The sequence below is a fragment of the Xenopus tropicalis genome, chromosome 8 (assembly GCF_000004195.4).
Source record: "Xenopus tropicalis strain Nigerian chromosome 8, UCB_Xtro_10.0, whole genome shotgun sequence".
In the NCBI taxonomy this organism is placed as follows: domain Eukaryota; kingdom Metazoa; phylum Chordata; class Amphibia; order Anura; family Pipidae; genus Xenopus; species Xenopus tropicalis.
In genome coordinates this window covers 69,299,660-69,324,154 of record NC_030684.2, presented here as the reverse complement: position 1 = coordinate 69,324,154, position 24,495 = coordinate 69,299,660, and the positions used below count along the sequence as shown (strand labels likewise).

At 38.8% G+C, this 24,495-nt stretch overlaps 1 protein-coding gene across 1 annotated transcript; it reads left to right on the top strand.

Annotated features, from left to right (window-relative positions):
• The first annotated feature begins 21,321 nt into the window (after nucleotides 1-21,321).
• On the top strand, nucleotides 21,322-24,003 carry gpr101 (G protein-coupled receptor 101). Its single transcript, XM_004916947.4, has 2 exons — nucleotides 21,322-21,496; nucleotides 21,732-24,003. The coding sequence occupies exon 2, from the start codon at nucleotides 21,980-21,982 to the stop codon at nucleotides 23,243-23,245; it is 1,266 nt and encodes a 421-aa protein (XP_004917004.1). The 5' UTR covers nucleotides 21,322-21,496; nucleotides 21,732-21,979; the 3' UTR covers nucleotides 23,246-24,003.
• Nucleotides 24,004-24,495: the final 492 nt, after the last annotated feature.

Below are 24,495 nucleotides of genomic sequence, written 5' to 3'. Positions count from 1 at the left end.
ATACTCTCCATGCAAATTATTGCAACTGCATGTACATTTAATTGCAAATGGGACACAATTGCAGGGAAGTCCCCCTGACATCATTTCCAGTGTATGGAGTGACATCTGCACCCAAAGAAACCCTGGAGCTACCAGTGGGTTTGGAGGTGGTAATTGCATTAGGGTTCCTTTGCCTAGCGGCGCTCAATTTGCAATGGAGGGCAGAAAAGACTAAGTGGCACCAACTGCACATTTTGATGCAAGTATCTTGAATTAAAGTGGTTTTAGACCCAACTAAATGAAGGGAAATTGCAGGGACTGCGGAGGTAAATGAGTCTTTATATCCCAAAAGGATTGTTTTTAACAAGAACATGTGCAAGGATAGTTCTATCAAGTACAGGGTAGTAGTTTAATATAGCTGATGAAAAAAACTAATCATTCAGCTTTTAAAATAGGACACTATTAGACAGACAGTTCTGTAGTTCAGACATTTCTGGATAACAGGTTTCAAGATAATAGAGCCAATATCTGTACTTTTACCAGAACCAGTAGTCTTTGGGTTTTTTTCAGCCAAACCTCTGGTAAATGCAATATGTTGAGCTTTTTTTCGCTCTACAAAGCAAGACATATTAAAGCAAATAGAAGATCAAATATTTATCTATAAAATAAATGGAGCTTACTGAGCTGAGAAGAGTTGACTTTGGTTGATTAACAGCAGATGAGCAGATATACGAGTTTGTGTAATGATCTACAAACATATTGATTTTACTTTGCATCTTATCATTGATTTAAAGTGAGACTGTAATATAGTGAAGATCTCTAGCCAAGAGTTTGAAATAAATATAAAGGCTCATTTACTTCTAAGCATATATCTTAGCATAAGAGCAGTGTGCTAAAATGGATTCTTATTTGTCCTCCATTCATTAAAGGTACTTGTCTCTAAAAACACTCTTTGCACTTCCATATATTTGCACTAAGTACCAATGTGCCGTCCAGTCTTCCATGATGAATCATACACGAGTCTGCTCACTGGTGTAAATGAACCCTGGAATAACTTGCAAACTTGTACATTAAATAAACCCACAATTTTGCAGGTTATTCTTGCTGTTGTGCTCCCCCTTTTATTTATTTATGAACTATCCCCAGATGGTATAAAGTCCAAGGTTCCCACAGCAAGTTGTGTCAGTAGCCACAACAGAATTGTGGCATGTGAATTGTCCACTAATGCCATTATTAACAATGCACACAATGACATGCTGCAAATGACCCCACCCCCTCTGAGAATACTAGCAACAACTTGTGCAATTGAATGCAGAATGAATTAAAAATGTAGACTAACAGCAATTTTTTCATAGAATACTATTGTATACAGATAGGGCTCTTCTGGCACTATTTTTGAGTAGCCCATACTGTCCCTGCTCCAGACTTACATTGATATCACCTGAAAACTACACTGACACATTTCCAGTCAACTATCAACTGAAAAGCACTGGCACAAACACTTTTAAGGTGGGGACAACAGCACACAAAGCTCTCATGTGCCATGTTAAGTCATTCTCCCACTTTTTACTCACAATAATAGGCAAGGTAGGTAGGATCAATATTATACCTTACAGACATAATGCATTCTACTGTTTTGTTTGTTGAGCCTGTTTAGCTTACATTTGATGCTAGAAATATTAACTATAACCTTCCGACTTATTCAGTTGTTCTCTTCATATTTTTAAATGCAGAAGACAATTAAATTGACCTGCCTTTTGTGTAAAAACCTTATAAGCAATAGTGCATTATAGAAAATGATCACCTGTTGAACACAAGAAGTCTCCATGAACTGCATAGAAGACGTTGCTCTTCTGTGCCTTCTAACATCTGAATATTTACAATTTAGTATAGATTATTCCCTAAATAAACTGGCCTCCTGTAAATCAGGTAATGTGTGCCACCCCACTTGTCTGTCTTATTTATCAGCCACCTACAAGAAGCAATCCGCAAGTACCATTTCTGATAACCAAACAGCTTATTGGTTGCTATACCTAAGCAAGCTTTGCACCTTTCATTACATTCCTCTTTATAAGAGAACTCAGTTTAAACAATGAATTAATGTAGAAATGCTTTATTTTCGTATATGCAATAAAGGGCCCAAAATAGTTCAGTGCGGTGTCATATGCAAGAATTTCTAGTAAAAATAAATAGTAGGGTGTCATGATAAGAAGAAAAGTACTTTTTTTTTTGTAACACTGGCACACATTTTTCCCAAATTAACATGCAATAGCCCTGTTTTTCTTCTGTTCATCAGACTCAAACACCATGCAAGGAAAAAACAATTTTGGATTTTGATGATCAATTACAAGTTGACAGTTTTTATACTTCTGCTATGGAACATGCTGATCACTGCTCATAATGCTATTATATTGACCAAAACACAATTTTGAATGTGATCCATTAATGACATAGGGTGGTCCTTAACACTCCTACATTTTCTTCTGTAAAGTAATGATTTACTATGATTGTAAATGACTACCCTTTCTGTTTTGTGTTTTAAGCAAAAAATCTAATGCCCCAATCTATGCAATGAAGCACTGCCCTAAAATTAGGTTTTCTAAAATTCTGAGTCTTTATTGCCACAGTGTAATGTTGCTTTTTTTAAATAAACATTAAATGAGATAACATTATTGTCACCATTCCCCAGGGGTTCAACTACTTGTACATTTTCTATATGTTCTGGGTCATTCGCGATAACTAGATCTAGAACAGAGACATTAAATTGTCATGCAACAAGGTTATAAACTTGTTACCATTAACTGTCCTAGCACACTGTTGCTCAAGTCAAAATCCCCCATTATCATTACTTGCCCCAAACTAGCACCCATAGCTACTTGCTACAGCAGCTTAATCTCTGTACAAATCTCCACCCATAAAGCTTCAGCTCAAATATATATATATATCCTTATTATTGTCCCAACATGTAATATTTTTATTTATAAATAGCAATCCACAGAACAGCTGACTTTTGGCCTGGTGTTCTGGAGATGAATATATACAATTTGAAACTGAATTTGTATTTGGAACTACAATATAATTATGACATTTTAATTTAAGCAACTTACTTTTCTTTTCTTTTTCAAAAATGTAAAAACATAAAGACCTGTATAGTTTTTAAAAAACAGGAACAATAATTTTATATATATATGCAGTTTCTTTTTTCTTTCAAAGTAAGTTGAAATGTTTTTGATTAACAAAGGCTCACAATATAAATGAAGATTTGCCTTCCTGAGGGCAGTGTTTACGGTTTCAGGTTATGTCTGGCAATCAGCACTGAAAGCCTTGCCTTGTCGCACTGCAATTCCATTTGTTGATCTGTGCCAATTCATAGAGGAGAGAGACATCTGCTGGAAGCTAAGCGCTATTGTTTCAAAGAATTTCACATATATACGTGTGTGTGTGTGTGTGTGTGTGTGTGTCTATCCATATTAGCAATCCTGGGAAACTTTTTTGAAAATCTACATAAGTGAGCCTTTTCATGGGCTATTCTGCAAGGCAAATTTCAATAAAAACAAAATATCTATTAAGCAACCCATTTTGAAATAAAGTAGCATTAATAGCAGTAACAGAAATAGTATTATCTAGAAACTCATGGCCCTTAATTGAAACAACAATATCTCCCATTCAGCAACCCCTCTGACACAAGCCACCATGCATTTACAAGCATCAGGTAGGCCAGCCAGTAAGCTTAACAGTTTCTTATATGCATGATGGGTTCCAAAGTAAACTATAGCAGTAGGTGTCCTAAAGGCATGGTGGGTGCATCAGTAACTATAGCAGTATGTGTCCGACTGGTATAGTCGGTGCAACAGTAACTATAACAGTAAGTGTCCTAATGGCATGGTCAGTACCACAGTAACTAGATCAGTAAGTGTCCTCAAGGCATGATGGGTACAAATGTTGATAAATAGGAAACATATAATATACAGGGGCATTACTCTAGACTTTTGATCCCCCGTGCAAAATATGGTCCAAGGACATTGTTTTTGTTGTCCCTAAACATGAATATCCTAACAAAAGAAGATTTGTTCTTTTGGGTGGGGTAGCTGGGTAGTTCTGCTACTAAATGAAATGCATGTATCTGGTGTGATTTACCATAAGGGCCATGGCACATGATGAGATTTGTCGCCTGTGATTAAATCTGCCTTACTGCGGCTAACAAACCTCCCAAAAATGCTTTCCCACTGGCAATAATGTAAATCACTGGTGGAAAATGTATTTAAGTTTTCCTTACTTATCTTTTCTAATTTTTTCTTTCAAGGGCTTTACACTTAAAAACATTTTGCATAATGCCACAAAAATGTAATATCAATTGAAATTAAGTATGTGGTTATCCCTTTCTGCTCTGCTGGTTCTGTCTCTTAAGACAATGTAGCTGAATCCAGCTCACTTTGTGCCAAAACTTTAGTTGCCGCAATACTTTGCATGCTCCTTTACAGGTCTGATAATCAGCTGGCTTCTGTCACATATTTTCAAGAGTCATAACCAGCTGCGCAGAGAATAGAAAGAATAGAAAGATAGAAAGACAGACAAACACAGCAGTTACAATAACAGTTGCTGTTATATTTACAAATAACACAAAATTGATTTTTTAAATTTAAATATATTTAAAAGCTGCCTAGAATTAGATTTTCTCTTATTATGCTTAAATGTAGGTGGAGTTCTACTTTAATACTGTAAGAAAAAATTTTTCTTTGATCCTTAGCCATGCGAGGGTATAGACCTAAGACCCTACTTATTAAGGGCATTACGCTAAGGGGTTTGATGCTGACCAGGTTACCATCTCTTTGAAAATGATATGTTCTATCCATTTTTATATTGGCTTCCTCTGAGTGCTCTAGTCTCTTCTCTTATACCAAAAACATATTGGTAGGCATTATAAACTCTGCAGAGAAAGGGACTAACATTAGTGATTAACCATTCTCTCTAAAGTGCTGAAAAATATGTTGCCATTAATTAATAAAGGATAATAATAATAATACATGGAACTTCTCATTTTTTTCACAATCATTACTTTTTTAGACATTCTTGTTGATTATTACTAATATTAATCTGTAGTATTTCTTTTCTAGACAAACCAACCCCCTGCTCATTTTTATTGTGATAGTTGGACAGCAAGTAACCCAACCCATAATACATACAATAAAAAAAATGGGTCTATGAAATCTTTTTAATAACATACATTCCAGAAAGTTAAAAAAAAAATAAAAATAAAAAGGAATGAAAATTGTTATGCTAAAAAGATCTTACAGCTGATTAGAATGAGGAGTCTGCCATTTCTGGAGGGTGTCAAAATCCATAGCATGTCTTATATTAAGCCCCTGTGCTGTGGGCCCAGGACACACGTTCTGCTCATTAACCCAGAACTATTGTCTCTGCCAGGCCGTTTATCCCCCACCATCATGTTTTCTAACAGGATGAAGTACATACAATGTTGTCAGTGTTCCATAAGGTACCATGCAATTAATAGCAGTGTACTTTTGTGCCTGTTCCTATTTTTGTTTCTTGTGTGAGGTAGTGCCAACTTCCGTCTCATCAGATAAAATGCAGTGCTGACTTGTTTTGCAGCTAAGAAGTTATCTGATAATCCTCTTGGGTTGTTTCCCTGTCTGAGGCTTCTGCAGATTTGGATGTGGAACCTATGGCTATTGCGTGAATTTTGAGTGAGCAAAAACAAAGTCTCTGGAATTTAGCAGTTTTTCCACAAGATGGCAGGTCTTGCACATTATAAAAAGGCACCAGATGACAGAAGAGAGAGCATTTGGGACCAAATTCAAACATGGAGCTGAGCGTTTTCATTTATCCTTAAGCTGACTTGTCTACCGTAGCCACAGATATCACTAACATGTACCCCAACCACAGATATCACTAACCTGTACCCTAACCACATGTATCACTAACCTGTACCCCAACCACATGTATCACTAACCTGTACCCTAATCAAAGCCTTTACCCCAATGACAGGGTATCACTAACCTGTACCCCAACCACATGTATCACTAACTTGTACCCCAATCACAGGTAACAATAACCTGTACCCCAACCACAGATATCACTAACCTGTACCCCAACTAGAGTTATCATTAACCTGTACCCCAACCACATGTATCAGTAACCTGTACCCCAACCACAAGTATGACTAACCTGTACCCCAACCACAAGTCTCACTAACCTGTTCCCCAGACTAACTAAAAATACTGTCTTAGTCCTAAAAATCTAATGTGCCCCATGTCACTTCAGGTCAGTTGAGTAGTACATACATTGGGACGGTGCTGTTTCTTTGGTAATTCTCTTTTTCTTTGGGTTACAAAGCCAGATATGTTGGAAATGGAACTTTGGGCTCAGGAACTGCACTGTTGATCCTGACAATATGCATGTTACTGTGCCTGAAATCACATACTGATCACTATAAATCTATCTATCTATTTCAACCCCAACATTCTCCTATAAAGTAGCAAAATGCAAACATTTTCCCAGGACAGTATGTGCTTATGTACTGTGCCTCATTAGAATGCAAAAAAAGTCCTAATTCTAATATCACTTTTTCATCAATAATGTAACATTGTCAAGGTGCATTATGGGGTCTGCTTTTGCCAGGTTACTCTGTTTAAAAAGTGATCCCATTTTAAATGTTATAGGGGTTTTTGCACATTTTTTGCAAATTATTTAATTAAACCTCTTATCATGTATCATAAATCTTATCATGTATCAGCCATCAATCTCTTATCTGTGGTACGAATCAGCCTTTGGCCCTGTTCTTTTGTAACCCAATGGAAATACTGCCTGCTTGACAGATCTGGTGGAAAACTAATAATCTTTTTCCTATTTTGGGAAACTTCTTAGCACATCTGATGACCTGTTCTCCATGGCTTCAACCAATCCAGTAATTAGGCATTAGATGTGATGACTGCAGTGACAATAATGTTTATAAGCCATACACTTTTGTAGACATTAAGGCCCACATACTTGTGATTTTAAGGGGTATATTTATCGTAAGGTTAACTCTGACATTGCCTTGCATTGTTTCACATTCGTTTTACGCTGGAACAGCTTGCTGTTCTGCAACACCAGAAGTAATTTGTGCAAGTGTGACTGCCTAGTAACTTTGATAATATTTCAGATTTATCTTACTTGTGGATGTCATTAAAGAGGTGTTTCAACTTTATGTTAACTTTTAATTTTAGTTGTACTAATTACTGTTACTTCTTCTTCCTTTTCTTCCTTCTTCTCTCGTATTCATATTTCTGTCTCTCTTCTTAACACTGTCTGGTTGCAAAGATAAACAAGACCCTAAAAAATTTTAAAAAATCTGTGCATGTATTGTGTATCAGACAATATCTTTGGGGGACCTACAATGGAAGTCACTTTCGTACAATTGGTGTCTGCCAACTATTTCATGTTCAGAACATCCTCCAATTTGTCTATGAAGATTCTCATTCATCCAGGTCATGATATACAGTATCTAGTAGAATTAAGAGTTTTTCTTGAATACGTTTCACCACTCATCTGAGTGGCTTCTTCAGTTCAAATGAATGGTAGGGAATTCCCCGTCATTTAAACCCGTGAGGGTATTACAGTCACAGGCATCCAATCACAATGGTTCCATTGAACTTATTCTGTTGGCTGAAACTGAAAGGTGTAAGAATATATGATCCAGTCACAATGGTACAATTATTCTCATTGATGAAGGTGTTAATCCTTCAAAGTACATGACTGGAAGTGTGAACTGTTGTGAAACCGCCTGGGTAAGGATGTCAAAGCAGCATTGTATGTTGATGACAAGCGGTGTCGCAGGCCCCCTTCTCTGTTCAGGGATGGTTTTTCCAGACTGGCATAAATGGCCTCTTTCACATCTCTTTCAAACCATCTGTCCTCTCGGCCCAAAATATGCACGTTACTGTCCTTAAAAGAGTGTCCCTCCTATGTTAGGCCATTCTCTTACAGAGAGGTTGTTTTGTCTCCCCAATGTATAAGTTGGAGCACTACAAATAGACAAAGTAATACAACTGTAGAATTATAGCTGGGGGGTCAGAGTGTTGTGCCCTTTGCACTGTTTAGGAAGACCCTCTTGGTTTTGCTGAAGTAGGCACTTGGCTCTTTTCATATAATGTATAATTTTCTGACCTAGATCTGAGGGGACATAATTGTAAGGAAATAAAATGTGCATTGTTTGTTACTTGTCTAGGCACCCATAGCAAGCAATAACTTTTGCTTAAAAACAAAAAGCTGATGTTTTGGGTTACTAGACCTGGGCAAACATTGCATCTTTGTATTATATTACTCTTACCTTGCAGCCCTATACATGTTGGCAGAGGTGCCAGTGGCAGCCTTTCCTACCTGCCTCCTGTATCACTAGGTATGTAAAGCAAAGCTCCTCCAGGCAAAACTCAAAGAATTTTAACTGACAGTTTATGCAGACAGCTGATGTGGATAATATGTGCTATGTAATAAAACTGAATCTGAAGAAATATATAATATATAAAAATAAATATATTAATTCAATCCAGAAGCAATATATCCTGTATGGCAGGCAGATATCCGTCAGGATTTGTCTGGATATAAACCATGGACTGTGCACTGGACTGCTGGCACATTACCCAACTGAGCCAATGAAAACTCTTTGTGCTGGTCCTGATTGGTTTCTTTTATGTACTTTTGTATTCCTGCTGTCTGCTTCCTTTCCTCCATCCATCTCATGTATAGCTAATGATTTAATTAGACTCTTTATAAGCCTAGCTTTGGCCATTGCTCTATGCTTGTCATTAAGCTTCTTGTTGTGATTTTGCCCTCCTGCCTTGTTGCTGAGCTCAAATGCCCCTTCCTAGCCCTGCTCCTGTGGATCTCCTGGTTTTGACCTTTAGCCTGTTGCTTGACTCTGCTTCCCAGCTGCCTGTCCCGACTACAGGCCGGATTACTGGACCCTGCTTGTCTGCTCCCTGTCCTGACTACTCGCCAGATTACTGGATTCCATCTCAGCCTGCCATTTATCACTGTCAATGGCCTGTATATTTGTTTGTTCCTTCTGTGCACCATAACCTATTGTGCTATTATATCTTGTTTATTAAATATCATATTCATTTTATCATGGCTCTTGGTCTCAGTTCTGCCATCTTTGGCTACACTGGTTATATAGCCTATAGGCTCTCTTCTACTTGCCTCTCCTCAGTGAGAGTATAGAATGTGACACTGCCTCCTCCTCTGTGTCTTCTCATGACAATTTCCCCCTTATTAAAGTTTTGATCCTTTTAAGAGCCATCACATGATTAACCAGCAGAAGGTGTGGGCTGGTCCTCCAAGGGGTATTTAAGGAAGTGAGTAATGGGTGGAGGGATATGGAAGAAGGAGTTACAGTACACCCAGTTTTGTCTTACTGTTCTAAAGATCCCCTGAAAGACCAACTTATTTACTCTCGCTGCTGTATTTCGCTATTTGATATTTTAGACTTATGTTGCTGAATTCAAGCCATTTTTTCTGTTGCTGCTGGAAAGCCTTTCTGATTAAAATAAATAGACTGTTTTTTCCTGTTTTAGTCTTTTGGCCTGCATTTATGGTGCAAATCCTGGTGTGTGTCCCCCAAACTTAGCACTCAATAAGATATAATTTAATTTATATATTTATATAAGAAATTCAAGTGTTGACTGCAGTTTCCCAAGGTCACATTGCTAAATCAGATTAAATCAGACACACTGCAATAACATAGCTGATAAAAAGCCATCTTAGTAATCTAGACCAGTTATTTATATCTCTGAGTGATTAATTTGTTATCAGATTGGATTATGCAGTACAGAGTGTGATACTTACCCAACAATTAACTGCAAATTGAATGTTGGTGTATCAAGCATAAAATGTAGTTGCTCTCTTTGCAGAAAGCAACCACGGTGTAAGTTTCAGGGACCTAAGTGTGTTGTGGTGTTTGCTGAAGGATGCCACAGCCAGAGCTGTATCGCCTTCCCATGTGTTTTAGAACCAGGCCTGCTTTAATTATTAGGCAAAAGGGATATTTGCCCAAGGCAGAGACCTGGGTGCCTATCATCAACCATTTCTTCCATTTCAACCATTTCTTCTTCAATATCTTTTGTATGAAACATTACCAGTAACTAGCAGACTGTTCATTTTACACAGGGCTGATTTACTGAGTACAGGGGAGGGTGGAACTGTAAAGTTTGAGAAGCATGTGCAAACTGTCATGTACACTGCCCTGCACTTTGCTGATTGGCCTCAGGTCTCTGCAATTCAAAATTTGAAGAGCATCAGGCAGAAAATGGTCTGTCATATAAGTTGATAGTATACCATTGATTATTAAAGGGGATGAAAAGGCAAAAAACAATATTGGTTGTAATGATAGTTTACCCAAAAAAGAAGCATATTTGCACATTTTTTACCATTTCTTTAAAATAACTGACCCTATGCAGCCGACTTTACTGTTCATCTCCTCTCCCTCCTCCATACAGGAATCCTGTATCGGCTGACCAGCCAGACTAGAAAGAAAACTATCAGTGCTGTTCTGCATTTGAAGGGCATGGAAGCAGGGTGGATTTGTTTAATTTGTTTATTTATGGTTGAGGCTAATCTCAGTGAGAAACAACTGTGCTCTGCTTGCCTGCCCTTCGGAATGCAGAGCAGCACTGATAGTTTACTTATTGGTCTGGCCGGCCAGCACGCCACGAAAGGATTCCTCAAGGATTCCACGACAGACACTTTCTTTACATTAAGTTAGTTTTTTTATTTCAGCATGAAATGCCTTCACACATTTGATGAGTTCCTTCACTACACTGGGGCCCTTGTGGACTACTAGTAAAACACACAAGTTTGGGGTCACCTCTGTACTCTTGATACTTGTTTGGGGGATTGCTTACCCTCCTGGCTTTTCTTAATTCCCCAGTGACTCAGAATCTAACCCCATATGTTATTAAAGTCAATAAGTTTGCCCAGGAGCAGTGACTCATAGCAACCAATAAGATGTTTGATTTTAAACAGGTAACCAGTAAATGCTACCTGCTGATTGGTTGCTATGGATTACTGCTCCTGGGCAAACTTAGTGCCATTTATTACATAACCCCATTAGTCCCTTCATCAAAGGCTCCCTCTGCACTTTGCAGTGGCAGGGAGTGGGAGTTCCTAACAGGTGGGCAGCCTTCCTACTCTGTGCCCTGCTAATAGAAAGCTTACACACATTACAATTAAATACCTTTCCGCATGACAGCCTTCCTGTGGAAAGTGAGCTCCAGTAAATGAGTTGGACCACTGGAATGGAATGGAGTGTCTGGCCTGCCTGTTTCTTCCAGAACACTCCAGCTTCCAGGACAAGACAGAAACATCCTTTATAGGAAGACTATACCCCTGAACAATGTAGGTCTCGATAAATATATATCCACTAAATAGAAAATTGGCATTTTAGGTGCAAATTGTCTAAAAAATTACATCATATTGAACATTACCTCAGTTAACGTAAAGGTAAACAATCCCTTTAAACTCACCTTTTGACATATTTCTTTGGTTACTCTCTCACAGCATGTCAACAAAATCTTTAGTACTTTAGTTTGGACAGTTATAACACTGCCAAAAAGATTATTTGATGTTTTGCTGCCTCTGGGTGCCTTGAGTCTAGGCATGGCTCTATGAAATCAGGAGATTACCAAAGCATTTTGGAGCACAATAGCAAAACCAATACGGAAAGCAGAGCCTTTGTTGAAGATCATGGGGCTTCCAGCAGGACTATGACCAAAGGTCGACTTCAAAAATCACCAGGATGTGGTTAAGGACAAACCACCAAGACTGTATATAGAGGAGTAGCGGAAGCAGTTAAGCAGTGATTACATGTAGTAGTAGTAGTGTGGAGTAGTAAGCAGAATTGTGCAGGTTCATATTAGGGTAACATCTTTAGCAATTTTTTAGGTTAATGTGTAATACAATTAATAAAAAGGTTTAAAATAACACACAACTGAGCTGTTTAATCTGATGTCCTAAATACAAAACCAATATAAAATGAAGATGCAAATTTAAAAATATCAAACTGTGGAAGGATTCCCAGAAATTCTGATGTTATCACATCTAGTAACACTCTCCTGACAGTCAGGAAAGCATTTAAATAAACTGGCACATTTATCACAGCCTTTTGGCTTTTTATAATATGCCAGTTCATCAGAACCAGAATGGACTGCTTTGAGCAGACAAATTTAACTCCTGCTGAACTGTAACACCAATTGATTCAGATCCTGAAAAAAAAGAGAAGCATTGCACTAGATTGAATGCAAGTCTACTTGGGAATTGGAGTATTGCTAGAAATTACCCACTTAAATTGAAATTGGTAGTAAGGCGAAAAATACCATGGGAATTTGAGCTGTTCTTGTTTTTATGTGCATAAATGAGCAGCCATACATCTGCTCCTTAAAATGAACAATACAGCTATGTATACATATATGTTGTGTGCCATTATTATTTAATATCCCCCACTCTGTACAGGAATGCTAATGTGCTTTACTAATTATTTATGATAAATAATGTAAATCCTGTTTAGAAAAGGTGCTAAATCTCATGATTTGTTTATACAAGGTAAAAAGGCTACAGTGCAAATCACTAGAGATCATTACAAACAGAGAACCCAAAGAAGAAAGAAACTGACTGCATTTTTAAGAGATTATTTTAAAATTACAGTGATGGCTCTTGGGACTAAAAAGGTTAATATTGTGGTATCTTTCATAAGTCTGGTGCTCACATAGCTTGGAATCCCTATAGGCACCCATTTGGGAGACAATTAAATATAGACACCTTCTATGCCTAAAATAGGAATTGAAGAGAAGATGGATTTAGCATTGCTTGCTAATTATTCAATTTTCACCCTATTCTTGGTGATAATAAACCTCTATATCCAAGAGAATACTACAGGAATGTTTTATTCTAAATCCCTATAATGACACGTTCATACAGGAAATCATGTGTGGCTGGTCACAGAGGCAAAACTGAAATACCCTCCGTTGCTTTTCTATAAATTCACAGAAAGGTAACGGTCATTTCTGTGTTTTGAATTATTTCTTTATGGTGTGATTTAGATTTAATTAACATTTTATGAATGGCAGCCAAGAGTCTTAGGGAAAAAATGAGTAGAGGGCAAATATAAATGTGATAGAGGGGGTCAAGAAAAGTATTGGGTTTTTTTTGTACATATTATCATTATTAACATTTATTTATAAAGCGCCAACATATTCCGCAGCACTGTACATATGAGGCCAATGAGGGGACAGAAGGATGGGGCAGATTGAGATGTCTGGCATGCAGCACCAGATTCACAATGAAATGGATGAAACTGCATTTCAAGTTCCCATGGTTTTGGCCCATTTGCTGAGCTCAATAAAGCAATCATCGGTACACAGGGCAAACTCAAGGTGGACAAACTCATGCAAGTTTTATGCATAAGGAGTAATGTTTCTGGGACACAAGCAAACTCAAGGTGGACAAACCCATGCAAGTTTTATGCATAAGGAGTAATGTTTCTGGGACACAAGCCCTATGAAAAGTATTTGATGATCTGCCTTTTTCTGAAAAATAATTTTTCTTCAGGGCAAGACTGTGGCGTCACTAGCTATGGAAACCCTGGACACATGGCCCAATCACAACTGGGCCAGTGAAGAGAATGGAAATGTATTAAAATGAATTGTAGTCTTATCAGATAACAATATGATCGTGTGTCTTGTCCATATAACACAATAACATAAGTACAAAGTGGCACACTTCCCTTTGTTCAGGAGAGAACTACACTTTCTCAAGGAAAATAGTTATAGGTGCAGGGCTAAGCAGCCTTACACCTTTCTCATGGCAGAGGGGCTCTACTGCACCAAGGGAAATGCACTGCCAGGGCCTACTTGGCAATATTGCCACCTAAACTAGTAGAGCCATGCTGTTAACCTGAAGAAGAAGGAGAACATATAAAACCAGGAAATTGGAGGGAGATAAGGAGGAAAGAGAGGAATGGGAGATGGCATATGCATGAAAGAAGGAGGAAATTTTTCGCCAGGCATAGATAATTATGCAATATAACAGTGCTTGTGAGTTGTATGTTTCCTGGCTGAAATTATTAAATTAATGTCAGGTTTCATTTCATATTTATTGATAATATATCACCATTATCAAAACCAGGGCAAGTTTACCATTATTCTTTAATGCATCCAGATTTCAGGGGGTAACTGGTAAGGTTTATGAATTGGTTCAAAATAAATACAGACTTGTACTAAGTTCAATATGGTCTGGTCTAAATCCACTGAACTCTATGACATTGCAATTACACATGGTTGCTATAGGTTACTGTACCTTGGAAACATAGTAGGGGTAATTTATTTACGCACAGTGGTAGTAAAAATCTATATCATTAAGGCTACTTGCATCAAAATATGCACCTTGCACTTCAGTATAGTTTTGTGGCATTACTGCCTTCCTATTGCCTCTTGTACTGAATCGGGTGTATCTAAACCTATTGATATAGTCTGGTGTGGGAACCCTGGAGCTACTGCTACTTTCAAACCATGCTATAGCTCTATGGTTACCACCACAGCCTGCATTAATTGCCTAAAGACTTGGGGACATGGGTCATTCTCTTGCTGAATGCTGGAAAAAGGCCAACTGAACTTATTTTCAGTACAACTTCATCTGATTTGCAACGAAGTACAAGCAAAGCTAAATAAACCTTAACACTTTGGACACAATGGTGTCAGGCACATGGCTACACTGGAATAATGGGTGAAAACACTGCATTGTGGGTACAAACCATGGCAATTACACTGAAAATGTGCACTTTGCATATAGCCTCATTAAGGAATTAAACAAGTAGTTATTTTAAAAGTAAGGGTAATGTTTAGTAATAGGGACTCCATACTGGTCTGGAAGCTATGAGGTTAAAAGTCTATGAAGGTTATGTAGAATATTCTTTTTGAGAATGTGTATTCATTTAATACTGTTTTTTAAGGCTCAGTCCAATCATACATTGTGCAGTATGGAAAGTATGCTGGCCCACCAATGTGATCCATTAGGCCACTAACAGCCTGACAGTTTTTTGCATAGTAAATATAGCCTTTGATCTTGATTGTAATTGTATATTTATGTATGTTCTACAGTGCTGCATTTACAAGTAGTGCTATGTAAACAACAGTATAATCCAGTGCATCTTCCTTATATAGTCTATTTCTCTTAGCCTTTTAGGAAAAGACCAACATCAAAATGCTCCCTAACAGTCTGACATGACTTTCACCAGGGCCTTAAGGATGAAACTGTGATCAGGGAGTCTTTTGTGCGCTCCATTGTTAGGTGGACATTGGCCTGAACAATACTGGACATTGAAATGAAAGAAAGAAAGAATAAAAGCAATGTGTGTTTTGTAAGGGCTCCTCTTGTTGAATAACAAGGGCCCTCCCATTATATAGAGATGGTTTGTTCTAACAATAATGCTTAGCACTCTAACATTTTCATGATAATTACACCACTAAGGCAACAGTTTATCTGAAGTCTCTGGGTAATATTTCATGTTATCTCTGTACAGCAAGCACACAGTCTGGTCCCTCTTCTATTAATAAATAAAAATATTTTTAAAATGAATATTATCTGTGCAGAATAATATATTCTGTATTTTTATTTGACATGAAACATAAAGCCTAAATAAGCTATAAATATATATTCCTTTTAATTAGGGATGAACCAAATCTACTTTTTTGGGATCCAGCCGAACCCCGAATACTTTGTGAAAGATTCTGCCGAATACCAGACCAAACCATGGAAGGGTTAAAGAGAACTGTTTGCTTGAAAATTTTTACATTTCTGTGTTTATATGACAAAAAGTCATGTGATTTTAAGGATTCGTTTTCGGTTTGGCCATGCATCCCTACTTTTAATGTAACCGGAGATAATTACAGGCTGACATGTTTCTCCTTCAGTTCCTTTTGCACTTATCTATAGCCTTGGATGCCAAAATACATAATCCTGCATCTGAACTCCCCCCCACCTGAAATTATTATGCAAATAAAATTAAAAACAGCATATAAAAAAATATATAAATAGTACAAGTCGCATTGGATATATCCTGGATGGCAGGTATATATGCCCCTTTTTTAGGTTTTGACCCCTTTAATAGAGCCACCATGGGGTTAACCAAAGGAGGTGTGGGCTGGGCATCCATGGAGTGTTTTTAGGGGAGGGAGTAGCAGGTGAAGTGTGTGGAAGTAGGATGATTTGTCTGCTACAGTAAGCAAATTCTGTTGCTGAACACAAGCTATTTTTATGTTGCCACTTTGTGCTGCTGAATAGCCCTTTTTGAGTATGGAGTAGCCTGCATTTGTGGTGCAACTCCGACGTGCCCCCACCCCCAACACTATATATATATAATTTGCTAAAATCTATACCTGACTAGCACTATAGAAAATAATTTGGAATTATTTAAAAGGCATGAATAGGAGCACTTGTGTACAATTCAGCAGAAAAGTCAGGATGGAACCAATAGTACTTGGCACAGCTATCTTAGTGCAAGTAGTATGTTTGGATGTAAGTACCTCTAATGAATATTATCAATAAGTGCAAGATTTGCATTAATTTTAGCGTGACCACACTTGCATCTTTGTAAATGAGACCTATAATAATGTTCTGCAGTGCTGTCCAAGGGCACCTCCCAACATCCTCTTTTCAGAATTCAGAATCTTTCAGTCCACTGCACCATGCATAGTTACAGTATGTGCAGCCATGCTTCCATCTCCACTGAAGGCTGTCTAACTTCCACTAAGCTCTGCCCTTCTCACTGATACAGTTTGTGGCTGTCTAACAATGTACAGCAGGTAGTGGGCGATGCTTTGCCCATCTGAACATACAGTGCTATAATGACTGTTAGTAGCTACAGATTACGGTGTGAGTGAGTTTATATATGAGCTTCACGCCTTAGCAAGGACACATATTAGCAAATTGTTTGCAACGTGGGTTTTTGTGCTTAAGAGCACTTTTGCATCGTAACCATTTTAAATACATCTCACTAATAACTTTAATCAGTAACCATGGATTATTAACTAGATTGAAGTTTCTCCTGATTATTAACTAGATTGAAGCCCATATAAAAAATTAGAAGACCAGTTACAGCATGTGATGGGGTAAACAATTGTTATGCAACTCAAGCAGACACATTACTGCGCTTTAATCTGACTAGCCATATTTGTGTATTCCTGGGAATTTTAGCTGAGACACTGAAACAACACTGGGATATATTCAGCCAGACAGTTGCATCTAGTTAAAAAAACCTGTGTGAGCAGCAGCATATTCTCTAACCAGATGATTCATTGAAATGTGCAATACATGGGCCATCTGCCTGTAACCATTCCCCCCCCTTAACCAGAATAGATCTGACCCACATTATTAACACCTTGGCAATCAGTGCTTTTGATTTCCTAAAGCTGGCCATACATGTGCAGATCCGCTCGCTCGCTCGGGATCTTCACCCGATATCCCCATCTACGGGTGGGCGATATCGGGGAGGCATGTAGGCGAATTCGATCGTTTGGCCCTGGGCAATGGGGCAGGTTAGAAAATCCAGACGGATCGGGGACCGCATCGGCTCGTTGATGCGGTCCCCGATCCGTCTGGATTTTCTAACCTGGCCGATCGATATCTGGCCAATTGCAGGCCAGATATCGGTCAGCCAGGCCCCTCGGTTTTGCCCCTACATGGGCCTATAATCGGCCCGTGTATGGGGACCTTTATACTATGAGGAATCAATCAACAGTTAACCTCTAGGGTGCCAGTATGGACAATCTTTAAGTGAGCTGTAAGTAAGAATATATCAAGAGTCTGTATAGATCACAGTCAAGGCCTTTTGCACCATCTTAAATGACACTTGTTATGTTGGGTTGAAAACCCCAACATACTGTTCTTCAACATTGGCTTATTGTTCCGCTTCTTCTTCTTCCTCTTCTTATTCTTAGCGCCCCCCATTTTCTAAACGCTACTCCTCCTACAGTTTTAGGGGTACAACACCCAAACTCCCCACACTTCTTCGCCCTATAGCAGAGCAGGTTGCTTGTGCTTTTCTAAACAATCCCGCCCCCTGTCTTTTTGTGGCTCTGCTCCAAACCCCTCAATTTTCCCATTGACTTTGACAGGGAAGATATTCAAACTGCTGCCACACTTACAGCTTTAAAGCTACACCCCCCAAACTTGAATAACATAATAATGGGGTCACCCCGAATGAAACAGCGACATTTGTTGGATGATCCCAAGGTGGGTGGGGCCAACAACAGCCAATCAAATTTCAGCCATTGACTTTAATGGGGAAATTGAAACTGTTGCCAATCTTACAGCTTTGAGGCTACACTCCCCAAACTTGAATCACATAGTCATGGGGTCAGCCTGAATGAAAATATGATGATTGTTGGATGCCCACAAGTAGGTGGAGCTGTGAACGGCCAATCAGATTTTACCTATTGACTCGAAATCCAACCTGCTGCCATTCTCACAGTATTAACACCGGGGTCCCCACATTTTTCACAGTTGGTCACTAGGGGACTGCAGTTTTAGTTTTGAAAAGTGGGTGGAGCCACCAACAGCCAATCAAATTTCATCTATTGATTTTTATTGGTTTGATGCCAGGCTTACCAAACTTTGCACAGACACTGGGTAACTATGTACTCAAGTTTCTTTTAAAAAAGCAAAGTGGTAGGGGGCAACAACAGGCAATCAAATTTCACCTATTAATTTCATTACTTTTTGCAACCTTGCAAGTGAAATCCTACCTTAAAGGATATGTAAACCCTACATTTTCCCATCATGTATATATGCTGGGCACATCTACCCCCCCCCCCCCCACCCAGACTGCACCATTTGTATTGCATATATACCCTCCGTTCACCAGAACCATCCCATTTTCCTAAAAAAATTGGCAGCTTTTATCCTGCAGCCATTTTTCCTCTAACATGTACATCTTCAGTAAAATTTACATTAGCAAATTCTTCATGCAATCAGGAATGCTGGCTTACACAGGCAGAACTTACTTTGATAAAACATCCTGTTGGATTGAGCACTAAAAGGGTTAAGCTGGGCTCAGGAAAGGAGGTTAGGAGAAAAAACATGTTTCTCCAGCAGTGTGCACAGCTAGAGCAGAGTTTCTTTGGAAACCAGCAATGCCATCTCCTCATAGGCTGCTAGATTGGAGGACATGTGTGGTAACAATGGTTGAGAAGAACTGAACATGCTCAGTTAGCCAAGACCCAAAATCAGTTCCTGGGAGAGGGCATAGAGAGTGGCATAGCGGAAGAGAAAGACACACACATGTCTCAGGAGGTCCTCTATTTCAAATTTCTGAGAGTAATTCTCAAATCTCAAGCACCGACAACACATTACTGTTTTTGGCAAAAAGAGACCTATGGTAGCTTACGAAAGAGGATGAAACTTGGGAGAGATGCTTGTTCTAGAAGATTTAAAATTGTTAAAGCTAAAGGCAGGATTTTGATTTTGCACATTCATATTCTGTCATTAAGTTTTACATTAACCATAGGGTGACTTGCACTACAAAATATGTTGTGTATATGTTGTGGTGCCCCTGTGGATTACGTTATGTGGGCAAGGCATCTACACCCTCAATATATAGTTTAAGTCTTATTCAGAGATGTAGCAGCCTAGATCTTGTGTACACATCAGCCTGCGGTGCAAAATTAAGACAAAGTTTAAACCGTATCACAAGAGGTAGGCTGAAGACTCAGAACTTGCTGAAAGTGCATTTTATTGAATAACCATAGGAGTGCCTTCAGGTTAGCCTTGGTCAGCGGTAATGCTATACAACATGTAGAAAAACATTGGATTAATGCCAAACACTATTTGCCTCAGTTCAGGCACATGATCATAGACCATGACCATAGACCACCAAAAAGGGATGGAAAAAGGGACCTGAAGTTATTGAGAAATGAATCCAGATGGATCTTAATATTGGAGACCCTGAACCCTAAGGGATTAAATGAAAGATTACCTATGTCACCTTTTTGGTGAAAATCTCTATGAACATCTAAATGAATCCTTCATGTAGTATAACTAATCATGCTATATAAACTCTCTTACAGCTATGGGCATCTCAAGTTGGACTGTTTTGTTCATTTACACTATGGTGGCTTTTTATTTTTTTTCTTCCTTTGGCTCCTTTTATTGTTTAAATATAACTTTGTTGAAAAGCTCAATTCCTTAAGTCCTGGGAGTGGTGGACTGTTTTTTGATTACATTTTGCAAATTATTCCAATCACCCGGGCATTAGTATTTTTGTGGTCTATGTGCACCTTGCAGTTGGTTTCCCTGGCCAGATGTAAGAATAAGCAGCTGCTTCATAAAAAGGATCATTCATAGGTGATACCCTCTGTAAGCATGGGGTTATATTTACATCTGGCTATAATGCCAGTGAAACTATATTATGTGAGTGTATTTTTTGAGAAAACAGGTAAAGGTTTAATCTGACAATATCAGGTGACAATTCTTGGAGAACATCTAGCAGGTCTGAGAATGAATGACGTGACGGAATATTGCCTTTTACAGGGTGAAAATGCACCATTATCCCTCCACCTTGCTGGACCCATTTGAACCAAACGGAGAATAGCATACAGTCTCCATGGTGATACGGTGAAATGTCTTGAATCAAGGCTTTGCATTTTTAGGTTTTAATTAGGTGAGTGAATATGCAGGAAGAGTGTAGCCCACCTTTGAGGCAGGATGCAGCTGAGGAGGACAGGGGTGGGTGGAACAATGTCACACCTGCCAGCAGAACATAGGGAGAAGAGAAGCTTATTCCCAGGCTCTTGGAAGGAGTGACATTTTAATGATGAGTGTTTGTGCTTGTTAGTATCAGCAGCGAGATAACATGAAAGCAAGGCACATTATTGGTATACATTATGGCAATCTGGGATAAACTGTTCACTTCCAACTGTCTCGTCAGATGCAGAATGCCACAAACAGTTAGTCACGGTGTCAGCTTGGCAACACACTCTAAATTTGTATCATATTTTATAAGGTCTAGCAATCACACATTGCGTTGTGTCTGAGGAATGAGACATTTACATTGTTCAGCTATTCTGCACCGTACAACAGCCACTGTGAGGGGTGAGGGTGCCCTGCCAATTTTATCCTTTCCAATTCTAAGTCATTAGAGAAAGAAATATGTAAAATGGTTTAATGCAGCAATCTGCTGGTTTTTATAAGACTGAGCCGGCTGTTAATGCTTGTAAATGTGATGTGCTGTGTTGGTTTAGCACCCTCTGCTTGTTCCAGGCTTCTCCATAGCTTCTGAGTTAAAAAGAGCATGGGGGAGGGAAGGGAAGACTGGGAGAGGAGGAGGAGGGAGAGGAGAGGGCTGATTCCTCTCCAGCAGCACTGAGCTGTCCAAATCACAGAAATAGACACAACGGGAGGGGGTATGGAGACAGATCCATCATTTTATCAGCTTCCTGAAGCTTAAAAGACACAAGACAATGTCCATCAACAGGTAATTTTACTCTCACCTTTACATGTGTTTATTACAATGTCGAGAATCATTTTCGTACGCAGGACAGAACCATTAACATTGGGTGAAATATTGGACATATAGCTATATGTGTATGTGCACTGCCGCTACAATAATACCTGTGCAGCTGTGCAAATATCAGACTTAGAATAATGTATACACCGGTGTTTTCTATTAAAAAAAGCTCTTGTATTAATGTTTGTATTTATGTCTTTAGGCCTTTCTGGTGAAGAAATGAAGAAATGCAAATTGTCAGAATGTGAAGCCCTGGTTTCTGCTCAGTGTCCTCCTGGATGCTCTGTGTGGGTGATGGATGCACAATCTACATATGGAACTCTTTCTAAGAGCAGCCTGGATTATGCTGGGGTAGAATAATACTCCAATGCTGCCCTGCCTGACAGTTTGAGCTGAAGAACCCACCCATCCCGCTCTGGATGGAGGTGTGAGTGAGGCTTGGTGACAACCATGCAGAGGTTGAGTGAGCGAAGGGTCACTGGGAACCATAGTCACTTTGCAGCTGAGCAAACCTCATCCTCTATGCCTGACACCATTCTCAGGATTGTCCTCATCATTTCCCTCCTTTGTCTTTCTTTATTTGGAAACATAATGCTCCTGGTGGTTTTTCATCGAAAGCCTCAGCTGCTCCAGGTAGCAAACCGATTTATTTTCAACCTGCTGGTAGCTGATCTTCTGCAGACAGTTTTGGTTATGCCTTGTGTCATTGTTACCTCCCTCCCTGATATCTGGCCCTTGGATAATGGTCTTTGTGGAGCAGTGGTGGTGCTGATGCATTTATTTGCATTTGCAGGAGTAAACACAATCACAGTTGTTTCTGTGGACAAATACCTGGCCATAATCCATCCTTTGTCATATCCCACCAAGATGACCCCAAAGAGAGGAAGTCTTCTGATATTTTGCACTTGGATTTTCAGTGTCCTCCAAAGCACCCCACCTCTCTATGGCTGGGGGAAAGTGGAATTTGATTTACAGAGTCACTACTGTAAAGTGTTGTGGGCTTCAAGTTACTCCTACACCATGATTAGTGCTCTGTTTTCCTTTATCTTGCCAGTAAGCATTATGCTGGCGTGCTATGGAATGGTTTTCAGAGCTGCCAGGAGGCAAAATGCATTAGTGCACCCAGTCCAGGCAAATGGATGTGACAGGTCTGAAAGCTCTAGATCCACTGCACTAAATGCACTTGACAAAACAACTCACCACCGACCTCTCTACCACTGCAAAGCAGCCAAGGTTATCTTTGCCATCCTGTCATCCTACATCATAAGCATGGGTCCCTACAGCATACTCAGTATTGTCGCCTCCAGTGCCAATACAGACATTCCAAGATGGGTAACCTCATTAGTTCTGGTTCTATTCTTCCTTCAGTGTTGTATCCATCCCTACATATATGGTTATATGCATAAAAGCTTAAAAAAAGAATTCCTTTTGCTCCTGCATGGATTTTTCTGCAAGCAGGTGCATCCACAAAACACCATAGTAGACAGTTACATTATCCTAACAGATGGCAGGATCTTTCCATCACACTTTTCTGCTGGTCCCACAGTCAAATTTTTGGAGGAAGAAACTACCATTTCTGTCATAACTGGAAAAAGTATGAACAATCTAAAAATTAAAGACAGTAAAAAGGAAACCAGTTCAGCTAATATGACCCCAGAAAGGGAGCCAAGCCAACAAAAAAGGGGTCCTGATATACCACAACTTATCAAATGTTAATGTACTATATATAATATATATACACATAAATATATATATATTTATGTGATATTATAGGTAGCTAGTTATGGGACATGTCTGCATTTATAAAAGGCCAATGGTTTGATATGAGTTAAAGTCAAAAACCTGGGTTTCCATGTATGATTTTAAAGAATTTGGTAAAGGTTAAAGCAAAGCTATATGGCCCTCATACTAGCCATTGTGTATTTATAGAATAATTTTGCTAAAAAAACTGAAATAAGATATTTTCTACAATAAAATCAAACATTCTAGTAAACTTTGGTGGTACCTTACATTGTTAATGAATGATACCTTCTAGAGTGTTCTCTCTATAGGGATTATAAACCTTTAACGTCAATGTGCAATTTCTTTTGTTCCAAGTTACCCAGCAGCAATCTGAGAGCCCTGTGAATTGTAGTTCTGCAGCAGTTGGAATGTCAAAGGATTTCTAGTTCTGCAAAAGTGCCAGGCCTTGAAAACATAAATGCAATAATTCAGGCCAAGGATGTCTAGTTTGTGGCTTTCCAGCTGTTGGTGAACTACAGATCCCAGCATCCCTTAGAATCATTCCGCTGTCAATGGACCCTGAAGGATGTAGCTAAAATTAACTACATGACAACAGGTTGGAAAGCTCTGATCTCTATACAGATACCCATGTACTGTACGCACACTCTCCAGTTAATGCAGAACCACAGAGGGAGTATTCTAACAGCTTGTACTAAAGCATTTAATAAAAGGAATTACTTTCAGAAACAAAAGGCTTGCAGAAAGAATGTAATTGTGGGAAAACAGTTTTTTTATCTGTACAAATTTATTTGTCGTAAATAAATGTTGCTTTACTGCATATCTGCATTTATACATTCGGGTGGGGGCCGCCATATTTCTTGCCATGAAAAAATGTTCATACAGGTACAGTGTATCGGATCTGTTATCCAGAAACCCATTATCCAAAAATTTCCAAATGATGGGAAGGCATCTCTCATACAGGCCATTATAAGCAAATAATTTACATTTTTAAAAGTGATTCCCTTTGTCTCTATAATGATAAAACAGTACCTTGTACATGATCTCAACTAAGATAGTGGTGGTAAAACAATCCTACTGGGTTTATTATATGTTTAAATGTTTGAGCAGACTTAAGGTATGGAGATTCTAATTACAGAGAGAACCAATATGTAGAAAACACCCAGGGCTTGAGCATTCTGGATAACAGGTCCCATACCAGTATTACCATAGTTAAAGCAAGCAAT

What these genes read in the sequence shown, in the direction of transcription:
- gpr101 (XM_004916947.4), top strand. Translation starts at nt 21,980, where the DNA reads ATGCAGAGGTTGAGTGAGCGAAGGGTCACTGGGAACCATAGTCACTTT.